Source organism: Leptodactylus fuscus, chromosome 3, assembly GCF_031893055.1.
Source record: "Leptodactylus fuscus isolate aLepFus1 chromosome 3, aLepFus1.hap2, whole genome shotgun sequence".
In the NCBI taxonomy this organism is placed as follows: domain Eukaryota; kingdom Metazoa; phylum Chordata; class Amphibia; order Anura; family Leptodactylidae; genus Leptodactylus; species Leptodactylus fuscus.
In genome coordinates, this window is record NC_134267.1 from 57,257,480 (window position 1) to 57,279,751 (window position 22,272).

Below are 22,272 nucleotides of genomic sequence, written 5' to 3' on the forward strand. Positions count from 1 at the left end.
AAAAAGGAAGTGCCTGTGAAAAGTGTTCATTCATACAGCAGTGTATACACAGCAGAAAGATGTCAGGATCAGAAGAACAAAACAAGGCAAACCAGGAGAAATTCCATGAAGAAATGAAGAAGACGGTTGAAAAGGCCAAAAACATGACTCCGGAGGAGCTGAAAATGAAGTATAAAGGGATTGTGTATCCCAGTCTCCTATGCAGTGAGGCCACTTTTAAGGCATTGGAGTTATTTGAAGCCCGAGAAGATGATGTGTTGATAATAACCTATCCCAAATGTGGTGAGTGGGGGAAGGGAGTGGGACTCCATATATTTTAGAGAAGTAGCAGTGCGTGTATTTGTCTCCCATCTATAGAATAGCCTTAGGGCTCCATCGCATATAGTTTTTTTAAATTTTGTTTTCTGCACTTTTAATGTTTTAAAACAGGCGTGTTCTGCACATATTTCTCTAGTCTTATAAAGTATGTGGGAAAAGCTGCCATGTTTTGTGCAAAGGCTAAGGTCCCACTATTAGGCTAAGGTCCCACTATTAGGCTAAGGTCCCACTTTTCAGAAACGTGACCCTTTTGGCTGCTTTGGAAACGCAAGAGAAAAATGCTGTATCTTACAGCAAAATGAATGCAATTTTATTTCAGCCCATCCACATGTTGCAACTTTCAGAAAATCACAGCCTGTTCATTTTAGTTGTGGAATTGTAAGCGATTTCCCTACAATTTAAAAGGGTAAGTAAAAACATGGAGAAGAGACTCAGTGAAAAAATTCAGTGGAAAAAAACCTAATGCCTTAAAATTTTTTGTCTGTATGACTTTTCATTATGCAACATAGACTTAAAAGTCCACATCGGCGGCGTGAAAAAATGTTTTTAACCCCGGGGTCGCACATGGTATAAACGTTGTGATGTAAACGCTACGTTTTACATTCCCTGCAAAGTGACTCCCATCCACACATTGCAGAAAAATACTTGCAGTAGCAATGCTGTCAATTATATCTACAGGTGTATAGGTGTAATTGAAGCAGAACATCTGCAGAGGAAACCTTACTGGAGTGACAGTGGGCAAAAACTTTGTAGCATTTATTGCAATTTCTAATGGTGAATTCTGAAAAAATGCCAAACATTTCTTCTAAGTAATGTATTGTATATTTTATTATGTACTTTAAAGTAACAACAAAAATAACACAAATAAAATGGTTAAGTATTCATTCTTTGGCCACTTTCACTTGGTCATTATTTCAGTATTTATCAGTATTAGTAAGCCAAAGCCAGAATTGGTACACTCTTGAAAAAGAGAAATATTGTCCAAAACGCGTTGTATGTTAATGAAGGATCGTACCTTTGGACCAGCGCGTCCTTTGCCTCTTTTGTTCTTCTCTTGAAAGCCAGAAGTGGAACCTATATAAGGAAAAAGTATAATAGAAAGATTTGTAACTCCACAATTCTTCTTTGACCACCAAGAACCGTAGGAGTAATGATAGGAATGGTTTTCATTGTTGAACATTCCTTTACCTTTCCCTCTCTTACCATTTTATATCCTCATAGTAGAAGTTATAAAACATAAGAATAAAAGTAATTCTACTACTGCCCATTAAATGAATCTGGCTGGTGCTAGCTAAGAACAAAGCCAGATTGTATGTTACGGCTTTCCCTGGTCACTACTTACAACCATCCTTATGGGTTGAAGCCAAGGTTTCGTAAATTGTTAGATAGGGAAATCATGTTTTTAGAAGTCTTCCTTACCTTCTACTTGGTTCTACTTCTGACTTTACAGTTCAATCTGGCCACATGTGTAACCCAAATAAAACTACAATGTTTTTCAACATTTTACTCACAAATTTCTATCATTTGTAATATCATAAGCATGCAGTGAGTTAAACCTTATCACCATTTGTCCTCCTCTGACCCTGAGTGTTGGCAGGGTATTCTGAATGTGACGTATCTGTGTATATAAAACCTTTCTCCTCTGACTTGGCAGTGTCTGTCACCACTTTTCAGTTCATCAGAATTTTGTATTTTTTTTTTTTTTGAAAAACTTAATAAAAATCACAGTTGAAAAAAAATAGGAAAAAGAATTTAGTAGTCCCCAGGACTATAGGCACAAACAATGGCCATTCTCATGAGAACAACATTTCATACACGATACTGAGAATAGTGGCAATGGTTATCTGCACTTGATGCTGTTAGCAAAATGATCACATGGTCCCAAACACATTTTTTGGATACTTTACTTTCACCCATTGTAGTTTATACCACAGTACTGGGAATACATACTGTGATCATGCCTGTACGTCCATATATATATGTGTGTGTGTGTGTGTGTGTGTGTGTGTGTGTGTGTGTGTGTGTGTGTGTGTGTTGCGATATCTACCCATCACATACATAAATGCCACTTGACTGAACAAGTCACAGAAGAATCTGAGAAAGAATAATCTGAGAAAAAATTCTTTGTATGAAGTGCAATAGAAGTGCTGTGTCACTATGCAGGAGAAGTAGTAGATGTTTCTCAGAAATGTAAAGTATTTCCCTAGTAGGCATCTCCCATCATAGCTTTTGTTAAATGGAGCCTGTCAAAAAATTTTCGCACCCTAAACCGGCCCCAGATGTCTTATCTTGACTTTTCAGCAACAAAAAACAGGACTTTCTGCTTCAATTATACCTAAACTGAAAATGCCAGCGTTTCCATAAGTCTAATTGACGCAACGCTTTTTGAAATCGCGGCCTGTGTATGGGATTAGCTAGAATCCCATCCACTTTGCAGGGACTGTAAAACGCAACAGTACGCTATGTGAGGACCCGTCCTTAAGTGGCTTCACAGATTCTGCAGAATTCCAGGCCAGTCTTATAAGATGCTCCTTCTTGTACATTTCATTATATAATCCATTCCTTTATCTTTGTTGTATTTCCTGTGATTTTACAGCAGTGGATAACTCACAGTGAATACATACGTAGTACTATTAGCATAGTATTATTAGGTGTAAATCTATATTTTTGGCAATAAGTGATTCTTTTTTTGGAACTTTGTCAGTAACTCCCATCACTGATACCTGATTAAGGTTAAGGCTATGTTCACCTTTGTGACATAGTCTTCATAGAATACTCCAACACAATTTGTCGCAGTTTTTGATTGTGTTTTCGCAGAGTTTTTCTCTGTAGACTTTCTGTCACTATTATATTGTAAAAGACATCGTTTCTGTAGGTATAACTGACATGCTCAAGAAAAAAACACAGTCCACAGCTCACCATAAATCTTGAAGAGAATCAGCTAGACCAAGAGTGCACGAAAAAATACACCCCCGGCTGGGGTGGAACAATGCAAGAACCCAGTAGAAAAATATTCCTTCAGCACAAGAGGTCTATAGTAAAACTTGACTTTTATTGGAAAAATATAAAAAATAGGTACCAGAATCTGGTACCTATTTTTTATATTTTTCCAATAACTGACATGCTACAATTTTGAAAAACGCAGCTTTTCCGCTACAGATTTTTTTTCTGCAATGTGTGGATGGGATTAACCACAGTGTAAAACCACTGTATTTTCGCAACATGGGCTTTCTGCCTTACCTTCTGCAGTGTGTTGATGAGATAAACCAAAATTTCATTCACTTTACTGGCACGGTAAATGCAGTATTTTTGTTCCCCTGAGTTTCTGCAGCCAATGACACTGATTCTGCTTCTTAACTTTCATCCACTAAACTGCTGCTGTAGTTCGCTGAGAACTCTATCCTGTGTGCCACTGTGGTCATGCCTGCTTGGGCACCTGTTCATATTTCTGGTCCACCTTATCATCATCCAGTACCACCCCCTAAACAGAATGAATGGTGGAGGAGACCACAAAATTATGCCCCAATGGGTGTGCCAGTGCAAGAAAAATAGGATAACTTTTACAGAATCATATTGCATGTAATGTTTTTGTTTTTAGGAGAAAAAAATTATAGGAAATGCTGTATATATTGTTCTATGTTACAGTATATAGTATTTTATATAGTGTAGCATAGTATTTTATATAACTGTACTCTGTCATGAACAATACCTACAGAATTTGTGTTTTATTGTATTTTAGGAACAAACTGGTCAATACAGATACTTCATCAAATGCTATTTGAGCTTCACAACAAAGAGCCTACTATAGCCCATGCTATGCTCGAGTTTGGAAAACCAGAAAAATATGAGGTTTGTTACATTATTTAAGTAAGATTCCCTATAAAATAATGTTTTATCTAAATGTGAATACTGCATATAGGTCTGCCATGTCTAACTCAGGAGCAAGAAGTATACCAATCCCCCTCCAAATGTCCCTTCTACTGAGGTAAATGCCTGTGAGTGCCTAACATTTCATACAAGTTTAAAGGGATTCTACCATTAAAAAACTTTTTCTGTGGCTAACACGTCGGAATAGCCTTTAGAAAGGCTATTCGTCTCCTACCTTTAGATGGGATCTCCGCCGCGCCGTTCCTCAGTAATACCGTTTTTTACTCGTATGTAAATTAGTCCTCTGGCAGCGATGAGGGCGGGCCCCAGCGCTGAAAATGCGAGGGCGTCCCCACGGCTGCCAGAGAACAGGATCCTGCGCTGCCTCTGTCTTCTGCTGGATCCTCCCCTTCTTTCTTCAGCAGCGTCACCTCTGTCGGCTCTTACACTAGCAGAGCCGACTGCGCATGCTCGCAATTGCGACCTCGGAACTATGGCCGTGCATGCGCAGTCGGCTCTACTAGTGTAAGAGCCGACAGAGGTGACGCTGCTGAAGAAAGAAGGGGAGGATTCAGCAGAAGATAGAGGCGGCGCAGGATCCTGTTCTCTGGCAGCCGTGGGGATGCCCTCGCATTTTCAGTGCTGGGGCCCGCCCCCATCGCTGCCAGAGAACTAATTTACATACCGGTAAAAAACAGTATTACTAAGGAACGGCGCGGCGGAGATCCCATCTAAAGGTAGGAGACGAATAGCCTTTCTAAAGGCTATTCCGACGTGTTATCCACAGAAAAAAGTTTTTTAATGGTAGAATCCCTTTAACAGCCAATAGGAGGAATTTACTGACCCATCAACATCAGTTCTATGGCATAAAAGGGTGCAAATGTGGAGCACTTTACCGCATGGCCCTTTCTTGCACCAAAGATGCACCACATGGTGGATAATGGAGCAGGGCAGAGATCACAGCAGCAAATTTACCATAACTCATGCCTGATGTGAGTTCTACCTGAAATCTATGCCAGTCCATGACTGATGTGGAGATCAAATCTAGCGTTCGGAAGTGCACCTGAATTACTAAAACTCAATCATTCAGGAATACAGAATGGATTAAGATTGACAAACAAATAATAAATCCCTCAATATCCTGCTGGTACAGGGGCTTGCAAAAGTATTCATACCCCTTGAACTTTGTCATATTTTGTCACCTTACAACCACAAACTGAAATGTATTTCATTGAGATTGTAAGTGATAGACCGAAAGTAGCAGATAATTGTGAAGTGGAATGAAAATGATACATGGGGGTTTCAAAATTGTAATCAAATAAAAATCTGAACAGTGCGATGTGCAAAAGTGTTCAGCCTCCTATAGTAATACTTTGTCACTGTAATTAAAGCTGCAAATCTTTTGCAGTATGGCTCTATCAGCTTTGCACATCTAGAGACTGAGATTTTTTACATTTATTCTTTGGAAAATAGCTCAAGCTCAAATTAGAATCGACTTTAACTGGGCCATTCTAGCACATGAATATTCTTTGATCTAAAGCTTTCCACTGTAGCTCAGGCTGTAGGTTTAGGGTCATTGTCTTGCTGGAAGGTGAATCTCCTTCCCAGTCTTTTGCAGCCTCCACCAGGTTTTCTTCCAGGATTGCCCTGTATTTAGCTTCATCCATCTTCCCATCAACTCTGACCAGCTTCCTTGTCCCTGCTGAAGAAAAGCCTCCCCACTTCATGATGCTGCCACCACCATGGTTCTCAGTGGGGATGGTGTGTTCAGGGGGATGAGCATTGTTACTTTGTGGCCACACATAGCGCTTTGCAATTAGGCCAAAACGGTCAACTTTGGTTTCACGTGACCAGAGCACCTTCTTCCACATGTTTTGTGTGTTCCATATATGCCTTGCGGCAAACTGCGAACGGCACTTCTAATGTCTTTCTTTCAACAATTGTTTTCTTCTTGCCGATCTTCCATAAAGGCCAGATTTGTGGAGTGCACGACTTATAGTTGTCCTGTGGACAGATTCTCCCACCTGAGCTGTGGATTTCTGTAGCTCCTCCACAGTGGCCTTGGGCCTGTTGGCTGCTTCTCTGACTAGTGCTCTCCTTGCTCGATCTGTCAGTTTAGGTGGACGTCCATGTCTTGGTAGGTTTGCACTTGTAGAATACTTTTCCCATTTTTGGATAATGGATTGAACAGTGCTCCTTGGGATACTCAAAGCTTGGGATATGTCTTTATAACCTAACCCTGCTTTAAACTACTCCTTAAACAACTTTATCTCTGACCTGTCTGGTGAGTTCCTTGGTCTTCATGATGCTGTTTGTTCACTAGTGTTCTCTAACAAACCAGTGAGGCCTTCACAGAACGTGTGTGTATTTATATGGAGACTAAATTACACACAGTTGGACTCTATTAACTAATTAAGTGACTCCTGAAGGCAAATGAAAATACGTTTACGTTTGTGGTTGTAAGGTAACTACATGTGAATAAGTTGGAAGGGTATGAATACTTTTTGCAAGCCACTGTATGCTTAAGTGTCTTGAGTATACTGTTCCCATGTCATTCCACCAATGGCACAATATTTTGAAACGCTTCCTTGATACTCCACATTGTTCAGAAAGTAAAAACTTTTCCCCAGTCTATACCAAGAATTGGAATAAACTCTGTATTCTGATACTTTTAGTTGCATGACAAAGCTGTCTCCACTATTCTCTGAACAATACTGCTTAGACTAATGTTTTCCTGATTTTTTTTTCTCTTAAGGATCTGAAGCAAAAACCTTCACCAAGATTGATAGCATCGCACATTTCTTATGAGAATACCCCAAAATCTTTCTTTGAAAAGAAGACAAAGGTATGATGGCTGTCGGTATAGAACTAGATTCTTCATAATAGGGAGGAACTTATCATCATAGACAGTTCATATATCAGATTTAATATAGCGTCTGCTGGAGTGAGATGAGTCTAATTTATTAAAACCTATCTCCAATTATAAACTATGAATGACTGCACTGGGGTATATAAGAAACTTTGTAATATGTTATATTTTAACATTTTTCTGCCTTTTTTAAGCGGAAACTGCGCAGAAAAACGGTGGCCCAATTATAGGCTATGGGGTCCGCGGGTTTCTGCTGGGTAACTTCTTTTTAAGCAGATTAGGTTTCCAATCGTTGGGTCCCCAAGCAGACCTGATGAACGGAAGATCTAAACGCAGGTGTGAACGTAGCGTCCGCTACTTTTCTCATAGAAAGGAGGAGAGGGAGGAGCTAAAGCCTTAAAACTTTGCAGAAACGCAGTGTTTTTTTTTGTTCCAGATTTAGCAATAATTTCTTTTAGCTAAAGTCAGGAGCGGTTTGAAAAAAAATGGAAAATATAAAGGAAGCACTTAGACATTGCCCTTCTGTTAAAGACACTCCTGACTTTGGCTCAAAAAAGTGTTGCAAAACTTGCAACAAAAAAAAGTTGCATATCCGCAACGTCGGGCCTTATCCTAAGGGTAACAAATCCCAAACAAGATGTCTTGCCTTTTCCTTTCTATAAACATAAGTTGTTAGACAAGTGATTTATAAAAGGTCCTGGCATTAATACTACGAGAATTTCTAGTAACTTGGTATTTAATATTTTTGTTACAGATCTTGGTAATTCTTCGGAATCCAAAAGATGCCGCTGTGTCTTATTATCATTTCACAAACAACAACCCCGTTCTTCCCACATACAGTTCTTGGGACTTGTTTTTCAAGGACTTTATAAGTGGAGATGGTAATTTAATAATACTTATATTATGTGACTATGTATGTAGACACTTTTTGGATTGAAATAATCCTTGGAAGTGCCTTGGAAAATGTATTATTACTGTCTTAAAGAAAACCTGTCAGGTTGTACATGCAGTTCCAGCTGCAGGCAGCATGCAATAGAGCAGGAGTAACTGATATTTCCCCCAAATATATATTAATCAGCTAGGCTCCTCCGTCTCTTTGACATGAAAGCCATAAATTGGACTGCATGCCCAACGGGACTGGTTCCTGACAAATATAGACCACTTAAAACTAGACCAGACAGGCCAAAAATTTACCACCATTTTTTAGCCATTTTTTGCTATGTGTGGCCTAAAATACATAATAAATCTGCCACAATGCAAGCATTTATTTTTGGAGCAAATTGAGCTATTACTCTGACACATTCAGCTTTGTACTTTCATTTGTAAATTTCATGACAACATGATTTACCATAAGCACTGTACAAAGTCTTTTGGCCTATAATGGTTTGTAATGGGGTTCACCGGGCTTCCACCCGTTTTCCACCTGAAAAATGCACATTTTTCAAGTGGATTTGGAGATGAAATCCCCAAACAGAGACCAGGCACAGGTGTGAACCTAGCCTAAGGCAATGCTATGTTAGCATCCATACTTTTGACACACATTATGTTCTTTGACATTTTTTCTCTTTCATACATGCTAAGCTCATAACTCAGAGAGAATGTATGAATGTAGAAGAAAATGTATACAATTTATTCTGGAATGAAACCCCTCTTAGGCACTGTCTAGTATTACTGTTCAGCCATATTCATTGGTGGCTCAGCTGGAATATCATAGGACTGTGACAAATGGTAGAGTAATTGGAAAAAAAAATAATTTAACCCCTTATGCTAAAGAATGTGTTTCTGCTGTTTGGTGTCTTCATCTAGAACTGTGTAATGTTGTGTGTACACTTGTAATATGTGTTTACAGCGAACTTTGCGGCATGCTGATACTTTAGTAGGTATAGGACAGGTAAATATTGATCTCTGAAACACAATTTAGAACCATGAATTACAGTACAATTAAATAACAGCAGCTGCAAAAACTCCAGCGAAGACATGATGTTGGAGGGTTACATTTTAGAAAAATACAAAAGTCTGGACTCCCCTTGGCAAAACAACTGCTATTGTGAACAGTTAAACAAGTTGAAGATAATAAGAACTTCAAAAGGTATAACATTAAAGATAACACATTCACAATGTATTTTTTTGAAAATTTTTTTTTTCATATTTTACATTTTCAAAATAACAAAACCCTGCATGGGTAGTACCTAGTAGCACCCCTTTTGGCAAGTATCAGCTTGTAAACGCTTTTTGTAGCCAGCCAAGAGTCTTTCAATTCTTGTTTGAGGGAACTTCATCCATTCTTCCTTGGAAAAGTTTTCCAGCCCTGTAAGATTCCTGGCTCGTCTTGCATGCTCTGCTCTTTTGAGGTCTAACTACAGATTTTCAATGATGATTCAGATCAGTGGAATGTGAGGACCATGGTAACACTTTTAGCTTCTGCCGCTTTAGGTAGTCTATGGGGGATTTTGACGTTTGTTTAGGATATCCATTTGTAGAAGCCATCCTGTTTTCAATTTCAGCTTTTTTGCAGATGATGTTATGTTTACTTCAAGAATTTGCTTAAATTTTATTGAATCTATTCTACCCTCTATCCATGAAATATTCTATGTGCCTTTGGCTACAACACAACCCAATAGATTGTTCTTTTCCTGAAATTTTGTGCCCTTTTTCTCCAAACAGACCTTTAATTCCCTGTCGTCCTACAGGCGGAATTTTAATTAGCCAATCAAATACATGGCTTGCCCTATAAGAGGGCACAAGAGTCTCCCCCTGCGTGTTTTTTTCTGTCCTGTGTGGACAGTGACAGGTGGAGAGGACCTTGTGTCTTCCTTAGGGCCAGACTGTCTTACTTGCAGTTCTGGTACTTAGATTCATTCCATTCTTCACTTGGAAGTCTTCCCTTCCTAAAAGGGAAGAAATCCTGTGATTGAGGATTTTATTCCTCTCCCCCCCACCTTCCAGTATCTTACCTCCGTTTGCAGGAGGTGTCGGCTTGCTCCTGAGCCAGCTATAGGTTTCGCAGGGGGAACCTTTCTCCCTCTGCTGTGTTTTGCGCCGGACGCTTTTCCTGGCTGCGTACTTCCAGTTCGCGGCTAGCCTGCCCAGCTGATTACTGTGCCAGGGGGCCTCCTGGGAGTTATCGGGGTCCCTCTGGACTGCCGTAGGAGCAGCCATATTCAGGAAACCAGGGGCTCTTTGGCGGGGCGCCAGACGCGTTAGCCCCGCCCCCTTCCGGGTCACACACTTAAAGGCGGCCTCCACTGGCAGGCAAGTTGCCCTTCCTGGTTTCCTGGTATATGCCTAGAGTACTGGTGGGGTTCTCCTGCATTCCTGTGGAAAGCATCTTCTGCTTGGATTGGTATCTTAGATTCATCCCAGCTAACTTCAGACTTGAAGACTTTCCTATTTATTTTAAGCATGGTGATTAGTCTCCTTGATTGCTCCATCTCTGGTTGCTACAGTATGTCGCTATAATGTAATCCTCCACTACGCCTCCTGCGACCAAAGAAGGAGGAAAACTTCGTCAAAAAGAAAGCATTTAACGTGTTTTGAGTGCGACATCCCGCTCCCAGATGGTATGTTGCGGTACATTTGTGAGGGTCTGTTACCCTATGGTGGAAGGTTAATAAAGGACACTGTTTTTGGGCTACAAATATGCTCGTTGCTGTGGCTGCAGAGGGCCTCCGGCTGAGGAGCCCTCCTCTAGAGAGATGGTAGCATGGGTCAAGGAGTATATGGTGAGTACGGTTTTGTCAGCAGTGACAAGAAGTGCTTCCCTGCTATGTATCCTTGTCTTTTATTTCAGGACGATTCCCTAAAGGATATCTGTACTACCTTGTCTCAGCTCACCAAGAAACCATGCCCGGATAGGCGATCCCTATCGTTCCCCTCTATGGAGAGGCTGCACATGAGTGACAACTCGGAGGATTCTGACGAGTCATTTCATTCCAGCAGACCTATTCTTCATTATGACCAAACCAATAGGTTGCTGAAGTCCATCCGGTCTACAGTTGACCAGGGTGTTGACGGGGCAGCCTCCACGTCCATCACTGGGGGTCACATCACCTTCCATGTGGACGCATCTCTGGCCAGCATCATGCTCCAACAGTGCAAACAGCCGGAGAAAGGTCACTCCTCCACTAGAGTCTTCAGATCTCTGTTCCCCATGGACCCAGTTCAGTGCGACAAGTGGGGGCCTCCCCCGAAAGTGGACCTCGCGGTGGCAAAATTGTCTCGTTGGACTGTAGTCCCGTTAGAAGATGGCTCAAATCTGCAGGACCTTCTGGATCATAGAGCGGACTCCAACCTTAAGAAGGTGTATTCCGCCAATTCAGCTCAGACCTCGCTTTTCGCAGCTGGAATGCGACATTGACTCTGGTGTCGGGCGTGATGACATCCTGGCTTCGATGGGAAATCTCCACAGGGTGGTGGATTACATCTCGGAGTCTTCCAGGCAGCAAATGAGACCTGCATCTAAGTCTATGGCTATATCGATGGCCGCCAGGAGGCCTTTATGGCTAAAACCCTGGCGAGCTGATCTCGTCTCCAAGTTTGCGCTCTGCTCCCTTCCCTTTGAGCCAGGGAAGGTATTCAGCCGAGGGCTGGACAACCTCATGGAAGGTCTTGCTGAGGGCAAAGGAAAATCCCTGCCACAAGCTTCTAGAGGAAGGAGACCTCCCCCTTCTAGGGGTCGAGAGTCAACATCTGGCTTTAGACGCCAACAACAATGGCGGTCTAGATATCGCCCCAGAGGCTTTGGGCGTGGCAACCCCAGGGATGATCCCAAAAGAAGGCCAGAGTTTTGATGGGGCGCCGCTCTCTGTGGCCACAGATCCTGTTGGGGGGCGTCTGCTCCATTTTTTGGAAGCATGGAATACCCATATACAAGACCTTTGGGTTCTACAAGTAGTAGAATGTGGTTACTCCATAGAGTTCGATCGTTTACCACCCGACCAGTTTGTCATCACCCTGCTTCTCCACGTTGCGCAGCAAGCCATCTTGGAAGCATCAGTTGCGGAGTACGTCACAAAAGGGGCTTTGGAAAGAGTTCCTCCCTCAGACTTCGGTCTGGGGGTTTATTCTCCAGTCTTCCTGGTCCCAAAACCTTCAGGAGACTGGAGGATGATTATCGATCTAAGGTACCTCAACCTAAGAAGAACCTAAGAAGAAAAACCTTCCGGATGGAGTGTATAGACTCTGTAACATCTTTTCTGCAGCAAGGGGAGGTAATGATTACTCTAGACCTAAAAGACGCGTATCTCAGAATCACCATTTATATGGGCAGCCACAGAGAGCATTACCAATTCGCTGCATTGCCATTCGGCATCTCCTTAGCCCCTTTCGTATTTACCAAGGTGGTCGCTCCGGTCGCCGCCGCCCTCAGACTACAAGGCCTATTCATCGTTCCCTACCTGGACGACTGGCTCATAAAAGCTCAGTCTACGGCAATCTTCCAACATCATCTCCAGATAGCTATCAACTTCCTACAGAAGTTAGGTTGGATAATCAATTGGGAGAAATCAGAAATCGTGCCAGCTACCCAGAGGAAGTTTCATTATGGATTCAGAGTCAATGCAGATCTTCCTCTCCAGCCCAAGGAGGTTGAGAATAGAGGCTGCCGCCTGCTTCCTATTTCGGACCCGGAGAGTTACCATCCGCACCGCCATGAGAGTCCTCGGCCTGATGTCATCCTCGGCCAGGGCGGTCCCTTGGGCTTTATGGCATTTGCTGATCAAAATAAGACATGACCAAGCCTCGGGAATTGCCATAATCCCGTTTTGGAAAGTTTTGGAAGGTACTTCTTTCCCTTTTTACTCTAAAATTGTACTCAAACATAATAATACACTGATATGGCTTATAGACAAGTGTGTTTGATCTTTAACTTTACTCCTTTTAAAGATCATTTCATCTTCAACTTGCTTATCTGTTCACAATAACAGTCATTTTTGCCAGGGGTGACCAAGCATTTGCATGCCACTGTATATCCATTTTAACAGCAACAGATCTGCCCAAAACGTCCTGTCATGTGCATAAGGCTTTCATCTGCACAGGTCAATTTTTAATTCTTCGCACAGCCTGCATGGTTCTGATAACATGGAATATTTTTTCTACGATGTGGTTGCTATAAAAGAACAGTAATATTACCAAAAAACAACAGATACAATTCTTACCTTTTCTAAAAATAATCTATCCAAAGGCACCATGCGTTTTCCCAGAATTCTCTTTCACAGACATGAATGTTCATTTTTTTATTGAAATCCTAAAGAATTCCAAACATTTGTATGCCAGTGTAGATACAGTATTTGTCAAAGGACAATATTGAGTTGAATAATAAATATAACTGTAATGCCCTTTGTTCTCAATGCTACACACAATTCTGCAGAGTCTTTTATTACTGGATGTCTAATTTTTTTTCTCTATCTTAGTAATGTATGGATCATACTTTGACTATATGCTTGGCTGGGAAAAACAAATTGATGATGGGAATATACTTATACTCACATTTGAAGATATGAAAGCGGTGAGTAAAGAATTTTATACAAATATTAGAAACAAGGATTTGTGTTTTTTTTTAAGAGAAAATGTAAAGAACCATATTTCCTATTGTAAAATGGAGAATCTGTGTAGACCATAAGGCTTTGATAGTCCTATATTTGATCATTTTCACTGTTCTCTCCATACACTGAAATGCATGGGGATTCGTGAAAATGGATGCCCTCAGGTGCAAGACTGGCTCGCTCAGTTGTGTGAATTTAGCCTTAATCAGTTTCCTGTGGATATGACCATGACTATTCCACTGTAATTAACTTACTATGTCACTTGTAGAGGAATAATGTAGAGTCTCCCACATGCGGGTATCTGGCTTTGTACTTACAGCCAACACCTGCTCTTAACTCTTAGGCACAGCCACGACATCTAAGGGGCTTTAGAAAAAAGGGCTCCTTCCTGGAGGCATTGGAACCCCTGAGAACAAGATTGCAGGGGTCTCATGCTTTTGCATGGCTGTCAGGGGCCTAATGAAGGTTCCCTTGGATGCCTATGTTGATTCTAAAACTTATAAAAACATGTTTCTTCCCAGAAATAGTGCAATTATTTACTAGTAACAGCATCCTCTGGTATTCTAAATGTATCGGTCTATGTGCATTATTCTACTGAGACTCATGTCTACATGAGTCATATAAGTCGAGTAGAATACAGTACAGCTTCTGTTGTATCTTCATTGAAAAATGCAGAGATATTCCAGCCAGACACAAGCTAGATGCTTCTCTAATCCGTCATTCACTCCCTGCTTAGAGTCATGGCATCTACCTTGAACTGTTGGCCAATCTAAGGGTGAATTCACACTGAGTAAACGCTAGCTTATTCTGAACGTAAAACACGTTCAGAATAAGCGGCGTCTAAAGCAGCTCCATTCATTTCTATGGGAGCGGGGATACGAGCGCTCCCCATAGAAATGAATGGGCTGCTTCTTTCACTCCGTGCAGTCCCATTGAAGTGAATGGGGAGTGCCGGCGTATACGGCAAGCTCTGCTCATGCCGGAGCGTACACGCCGGCACTCCCCATTCACTTCAATGGAACTGCACGGAGTGAAAGAAGCAGCCCATTCATTTCTATGGGGAGCGCTCGTATCCCCGCTCCCATAGAAATGAATGGAGCTGCTTTAGACGCCGCTTATTCTGAACGTGTTTTACGTTCAGAATAAGCTAGCGTTTACTCAGTGTGAATGCACCCCAAGTTTTATATTTGAGAAGCAAAAAGAAAGTTGAACTTTTTTCCTGCTTTCTACACTTAAGATACAGTAGAAAGTATTTCTTTGCTTTTTATTTTCAGATTTTTATATATATTTTTTATATCCCCAGTAGGAAACTAGATTGTGATATTTATGGCCACTGATATAATATACCATTGCAAGGTATAACGTTAATAGCCAGTCAATTTCTTCTGAGCATATTATATACTCACAGCATGGCCCATAAATATATATATATATATATATATATATATATATATATATATATATCCTATTAATATTATAAATGTGAAAGTTTGTGAGTTTGTGGGTTTGTGTGTTTGGATGTTTGCATGTTCGGATGTTTGTTCCTCAATCACGGAAAAACCGCTCCACCGATTTGGCTGACATTTTCCACAAACATAGCTAATACACCCGATTAAACAATAGGCTACTTTTCGTCACAATAGCGCACGTACGTTTGTGCCAGGACCCCCACAAAACCCAAACTCACACCACCATCTCTGCAATCTCACACACTTTGGACCATAGCAAGCCACAAAATTCATATTGCCCTCTACAGCCTCGCCCCTAACCCCACACAATCACATTCACATATACTTTACCACTTTGCCCCTCACCTTAACGATACTGCAGGAGGCTCTCTTTAACGCTCTGGAGCAGCCATGTTTGCTGACCCCCACCGCTCTGATAATCCGCGACACCGCGCACCCATGTCAATACCCCTAGGCGGTCTAATAAATGCAAAAAAAAAAAGTTAAAAAAATAAAAAAAATATAAAAAAATAAATAAAAAGGATTAAAAATTCAAATCACCCCCCTTTCCCTAGAACACATATAAAAGTAGTTAAAAACTGTGAAACACATACATGTTAGGTATCCCCGCGTCCAAAATCGCCTGCTCTACAAAGCTATAAAAATATTTTTCCTGTTCGGTAAACACCGTAGCGGGAAAAATGGTCAAAAGTGCCAAACTGCCATTTTTTCACTGTTTTGATTCTGATAAAAATTTGAATAAAAAGTGATCAAAGCAATAACATTTCCCGAAAATGGTAGAACTACAAAGTACACCCGGTCCCGCAAAAAAAGCCGCCTTATACATCCCCGTACATGCACGTATAAAAAAGTTACGGCCGTCGGAATATGGCGACTTTTAGAAAAAAATTTTTTTAACACAGTTTTGGAATTTTTTTTAGGGGTCAAAATGTAAATAAAACCATATAAATTTGGTATCCCTGGAACCGTACCGAAACACAGAATATAGGGGACATGTCATTTTGGCTGCACAGTGAACGCCGTAAAACCAAAGCCCGTAAGAAAGTCGCAGAAATGCATTTTTTCTTCAAATCCACCCCATTCTGAATTTTTTTTTAAGGGGTCAAAATGTAAATAAAACCATATAAATTTGGTATCCCTGGAATCGTAACGAAACACAGACTATAGGGGACATGTCATTTTGGTTGCACAGTGAACGCCGTAAAAACAAAGCCCATAAGAAAGTCACAGAAATGCATTTTTTCTTCAAATCCACCCCATTCTGAATTTTTTCCCTGCTTCCCAGTACATTATATAGAATAAATAATGGTGGCATCATGAAGAAAAATTTGTCCCAGGAAAAATTAAGACCTCATATGGCTCTGGGAGCGGAGAAATAAAAAAGTTATGGGGTTTAGAAGGAGGGGAGTCAAAAAAGAAAATCAAAAAATGCCATCGGCGGGAAGGGGTTAACTTCAAATACCTCTGTCCCAAAGTCACTATGTAAAGTTTCTCACAACACCGTATAGCAGCTCAAATACAAATTAACTTCAACACAAAAGTCTCACGTATTCTCTGAATTACAGCAAAAACAAGATACAAAGTTACATTTCATATCCCATACCTTATACACAGTACGAAAACCTTACCCGCGCCTGTATATACCCACTGCTACAATCACCGCAGACGAAGTCGCGGGTACCAGCTAGTATATATATATATATATATATATATATATATATATATATATATATATATATATATATATGGCATGGTGTGATAATAGTTTTTAGGTGATTTACAAATGGATTTTATAGCCCAAGCCTCATGACTATAGTTGTTGGTAAAGTGCTCATGACTTTTAATATCCAAGTGTATAGATAATGCTCAATGTGCCCTGCGATAAAGAAATATTTTGGTACATTTAGTACAATGTGCTACTTATTTTTTCTTAAAGGATCTCTGTGTTGAAATGAGAAAAATTTGTGACTTTTATGGAATAAATCTGACTGATGAACAACTGCAGAAAGTAGAAGAGAAAAGCACTTTTAAGTCCATGAAAGAAAAATCTAGTGATACACATGGGAACCTTGCAAATGCTTTCTTTAGAAAAGGTAAGTAGTTAAAACCTCTGAGGATTATCTTTTTGTTTTGCCCTTTTGTGTCTTTCGTGGCCTAAGTTCATACCATGTGTGAGGTGTACTGTTAGCAAATATACCAATAAAATCTCTTGATTTATACACCAAGGGTAGGTTCACATTACTGTTATTAATGTCCATTGTGCTCATTCATATCAGGAGCAATAGACAGTAATCCTATTGATTAGTGAAATAGGATTGTGTACTGGCTCTTGTACAATGCAGGGAAGCTGAAGCTGGGAGGCCGATTGAAACAGTTACATCTCAGACGTTGTAATTTATAGGACAGTAGTTTTAGTGTCATATGAAAGACAAAGTTCTTCTCTTTCCTATAACACATAGATCCCAATGGTATTATTTCCAGAGATATCGTTATGTGAAAACAGTCAGGATAGGCATATGTATACGGAGCAGCAGCTTCTCCCAATCTTGGCGGTGTTTTCAACTGATATCTCTGATACAGATAGAACTGTGATCTTCATGTCATGTAAAAGACAAGAATTTGTTCTATGTTTTATTTAATTCCCAAGACATAACTGCTTGAAGTGATTGTGTCCCAGCCTCAGCTTCTCTGCATTATATAACAGACATACACTCTTGTACTAGTGACAAAGAGGATGAAGATACAAAGATAACTGCTACGGCTACACTACTAAAAGCCTAGAAGCTTATTTATACTGCTATGGTAGAGATTGTAGTCTATCAGTGCAAACAATGAGGCCTTAAATCAAATAGCAGCACTTTCTCTCCAGAGTTCTGTGTGTGAGCTGGATATGGCTGCCATCATGTAAACATATAGGCTGATAAGGAGGAAAAGAGCATCTTGATAAGTGGAAAAGAGAATTCTTTACATAGTTACGTAGTAGATGAGGTTGGATGAAGACAGGAGTCCATCAAGTCCAAATTATAACCCTACAGTCCCCTACAGTGTTGATCCAGAGGAAGGCAAATCAAACCCCCATGAGGCTCATGCCAATTCCACCATTTCAGGGGAAAAAAAATCCTTCCTGACTTCAATCTGGCAGTCAGTATAAAAATCCTGAATCAACGTGTCCTTAAAATCTAGATTCCATAACCTGTAATATTGTTCTCTTCAAGAAAGGCATCCAGGCCCTCTTTGAACTTTTTTTTAGTGAATCCACCATCACCACTTCCTGGGGCAGAGAGCTCCATAGCCTCGCTGTTCTTACTGTGAAGAATCCCCTTCTATGTTTCTGGTGAAACCTTCTTTCCTCCAGACGTAGAGGATGTCCTCTTGTCACTGTCACTGGCCTAGGAGTAAAAAGATCCTTAGAAAGTCCTTTGCGTTGTCCCTTCATGTATTTGTACTTTGTTATTAGATCTCCCTGTAATAATATTCTTTACCAAGTTTCTTTATATTGACCTACACTATTCAGTTATGAAAGGTTGTTTCATTTTTGGAGGTACGCTTTAAAAAATTAACCAAGCTAAGGAAAGGGTGTATGTTGAGAGAGTACATTTTAGGCATAATGCTTTGGACAGTGTATGGTAGGCATTAGGCAGTAGGGCTTTGCAGTCTGAGTGCTGCTGTACATAATCCTCTAAATGTCCTATACATGGAGTTATTCTTCCTAGAAGCAATACTTTTTTTTCTCTAAAGGGTGCTAAGAGTTGGCAGCTACTGGACTGTCTGTAACTACTGGCTATTTACATCCATATAGTCAGAATAAACCTGTTAATCTGCTTTTAGTCTCATATATGATATGCCATCCATGAGCAATTAGAATTTTTGGTTTGAAGACATTACTATTGGGCACTATTGCCAATATTAATGTCTTTGGCACCAACCAAGTAAACAGGGCCACCACTGCTATTGACTGAAGTCTTACTTATAAACCTTGTAGTAGAATATTTGTCTACTGTGCAAAGAAACAAATAACTCTTGAACCTGAACCTTTCTTATCTTAGCTAGAGACCATTCTCAACAACTCCCATTGCTTTATTTATGTCATATATTTGGTCTACTTCGTTTGTAGAAAGACACTATTTGCATTGATACAGAAATTTTTGGAAGTTACAGATATCTCAAGTGACAGACACCAGGGATACCAGCTTGAATATAAAAGGGTCCGTTGAGTTTCTGTCAAGGTGTCTGTCATTTGACTAGACAAAATGGCGCTGCATGCTGTACCGGTTTGTCTGACATTTTTCTATAGAATGTAATGGAGGCTCCTAATGGACCATCCAATGTAGATGTGAATTTGACCATCGGGCACTTTTGGATGAATACAGAAAAATTTCCTACAACATAATGAATAGTATTAATTGACTAGTAAATGTGACTGTGACTCATAATCCTACCATTAGGGTATTATACCTTACCATCATAAGATCTTTACCATCATTGTATACTATGTGGTAAATTTATTATGCTTTGTGTGCCAGTTATATACCATACAAGGCATAGAAGAATTGTAAATGTTTTGTGCAAATCAGATTTGATCTACGCCACCACATTTCAGTATACATATGCATGACCTGGTGCAGCGTGCGCCTGAGTTTTGAAGAGGCAAGCACCCGCCGCTTGTAGAAGGGGCATGAAAACTGGCATTGAATGTGCTGGTTTTCATAAATCTTCCCCCATTATGTTTTGGATTTCGTTGTCTTGGGAGCTATTTTAATTGATTATTAATAAAACTTGAGTTTTAAAATTATCCTGATCTTTTCTAAACACTGATATTTAAGGCCAATAGTAGCAGTAATAATACATTAAAAACATTTTTTTTTTTTTCCCAAGGGGAAATTGGGGACTGGAAGAGCCTTTTCACTGAGGAACAGAGCAAAGAGGTGGATGCCAACTTTGAGAAGTACCTTGCTGGAACAAGAATTGGAGAGAAGATAAACTATTCCAAATACTGTACATTTTAACTAGAATATTAGATTTAATGATTGTATTAAATAACTTTTCTTTAACCCCTTAAGGACCAGGTCTCATTTTTCAAAACTGACATGTATCACTTTATATGGCAAGAACTTTCAGACTTTTAACTTACACCAGTGATTTTGAGATTGTTTTTTCCTGAGACATTGTACTTTATGATAGTGGTAAACACTAATCAATATTTTTGTATTTATTCATTAAAAAAATTGGAAATTTGATTGAAATTTGGAAAAAATTTTTTTTTCAAAATGTGAAATGTTCTGCTTCTTAGTCTAATAGTCATACCACCCAAATATATGAATAAATATTATCTACCATATCTCTGCTTTATATTGGCATCATCTTTTTATCGTCCTTTAATTTGTATTGTATGTTAGAAGGCTTACAAGTGTTAGAGTCAAATCCTCCATCTTTGTATTTCGTCAGTCATCTTGTAACCTTTCACACATAAACTGTATAAGTAAGTCGCAGCTGGCTATTTGTATATCTCTTATCTTCATGGTATATGGAGGTCACTGAGACTGATTTAGCACCAACATGACATCTTATCTCGTTTTCCATGATATATACATATAGACATAGTGAGAGCTGTTAGTTCACACATAAGTATTTTGAAACTTTGTTTAAAGTACAAAGTCCATTAAGCTATAATGAGATGCAGATTACACTAGGCCTCAGCCAGTAGTCATGTGCCAGGTTTATCTTATAACCAATCATTTTATGCCAACCATGTTATATTATTAGAATAGTCCAACCTGCTCTTGTCTGTATTGTATTTAAACCACCTTTCTGCACCATTAAATTAGAACTCACTTGATACACCATCAGCTGTGTGTGTGTGACTTCTCCAGACCTGATAATGGGCGTAATTACTTCAGGCCTGATATTTAATTTGGAACTCAGCAACATACTCTATTATGGGGACCCCTTGATGTCCCTAACACAAGTGTAACAGCCATTGTTCAGATTTACAAGAAAATTTTCCAAACTAATTTTTTAGGGCCCATTTCAGTTCTGAAAGGGAATATAAAGGTCTATATATAAGAAATCCCCCATAAATCAACCCATTTTCAAAACAGCACCACTCAAATAATTCAAAACAGCATTTGGGATGTTTTTATTCCTTTAAGCATTTCACAAGAATTAAAATAATAATGACCCCGCAGAGGATGCCATGGGGTGCAGCAACTTGGTTGAACCCCTTGGATGCCTCGGTCTGTCCCTGCTTTATACCGGCATTTGAAAGAGAATGTAGGCTTTTCCTTGGATATGTCAGTCAGGGGAGAGATGCTTTCCACAGTCAACACATATAGCAGCAATTATACACAAGGAGAATACATGGCTTTCATGGCCCACTGGGTCAATGTTTTGAGTGGCAGCAGCCACAGTCCAGAAATGCAAAGACAAGATGCTAGTTCCAAACCCATTTCCAGCACCATGCAGGGCCCATCCACTTGTCTGGATCTCCCTTTCTGAAACATTTCAACAACCATTTTCACCAGGACAAACTGTTGCATCCACTATTCCTCTCCCCCCTTCCTCCTTGAATCATGGGTGTAAGATGAAGCACTACCATGCCGTTTTAGAAATAGCGAGCCTGGATCAGATGAGCCACACAGTGGAGGAATTGCCTCACTGTATCTTGCAGCAAGTATTCCACTGGATGTATCCTCGCCAACTCCAACTGGGCAGTGTTGCCAGCAACAATGGCACCAATATTATTGCTGCAATGCAGTTAGGCGAAATAACACATTGTCCTGTATGGTACATGTTCTTAATCTGGTGGTTTTCTACTTTATTAACTTGTATAGTGGTTTAAAAGAAGTGCTCCCAATGGACAGAAAAGTCTTTGGGGATTTCAGCCATTCTTATGTCACAAAAAATACCCTGCTCCATTCACATCAATAAAACCATCTGCCTTTGTACCACTTCAGCTCTGACATTCCACCATGGAGGAACTCCACATTAAAAATTCTGGAACGTCTGTGTGAGCAAACAAATATGGCATGTAGCAGACCACTGGAACAATGTGCTGTTTTGAGATATGTCATTGGAGGCTAATTGAAGTGTGCTGGCTTCTCAAGCCCTTTGAAGAAGCTTCCAAATTTGTCAGCAGGGATCCTTCCATTATATTGTATATTTTACAGGAATCACTTATGCTTATTCAACAAGGGACAAAAGAGGAGGA

General features: G+C 40.1%; 1 protein-coding gene across 1 annotated transcript; it reads left to right on the top strand.

Moving 5' to 3' along the window:
* Nucleotides 1–48: 48 nt before the first annotated feature.
* On the top strand, nt 49–20,198 carry LOC142197383 (sulfotransferase 6B1-like). The gene is made up of 7 exons (XM_075267620.1): nt 49–282; nt 4,058–4,167; nt 6,941–7,030; nt 7,809–7,935; nt 13,465–13,559; nt 17,002–17,158; nt 19,941–20,198. The coding sequence occupies exons 1-7, from the start codon at nt 60–62 to the stop codon at nt 20,069–20,071; spliced, it is 933 nt and encodes a 310-aa protein (XP_075123721.1). The 5' UTR covers nt 49–59; the 3' UTR covers nt 20,072–20,198.
* Nucleotides 20,199–22,272: the final 2,074 nt, after the last annotated feature.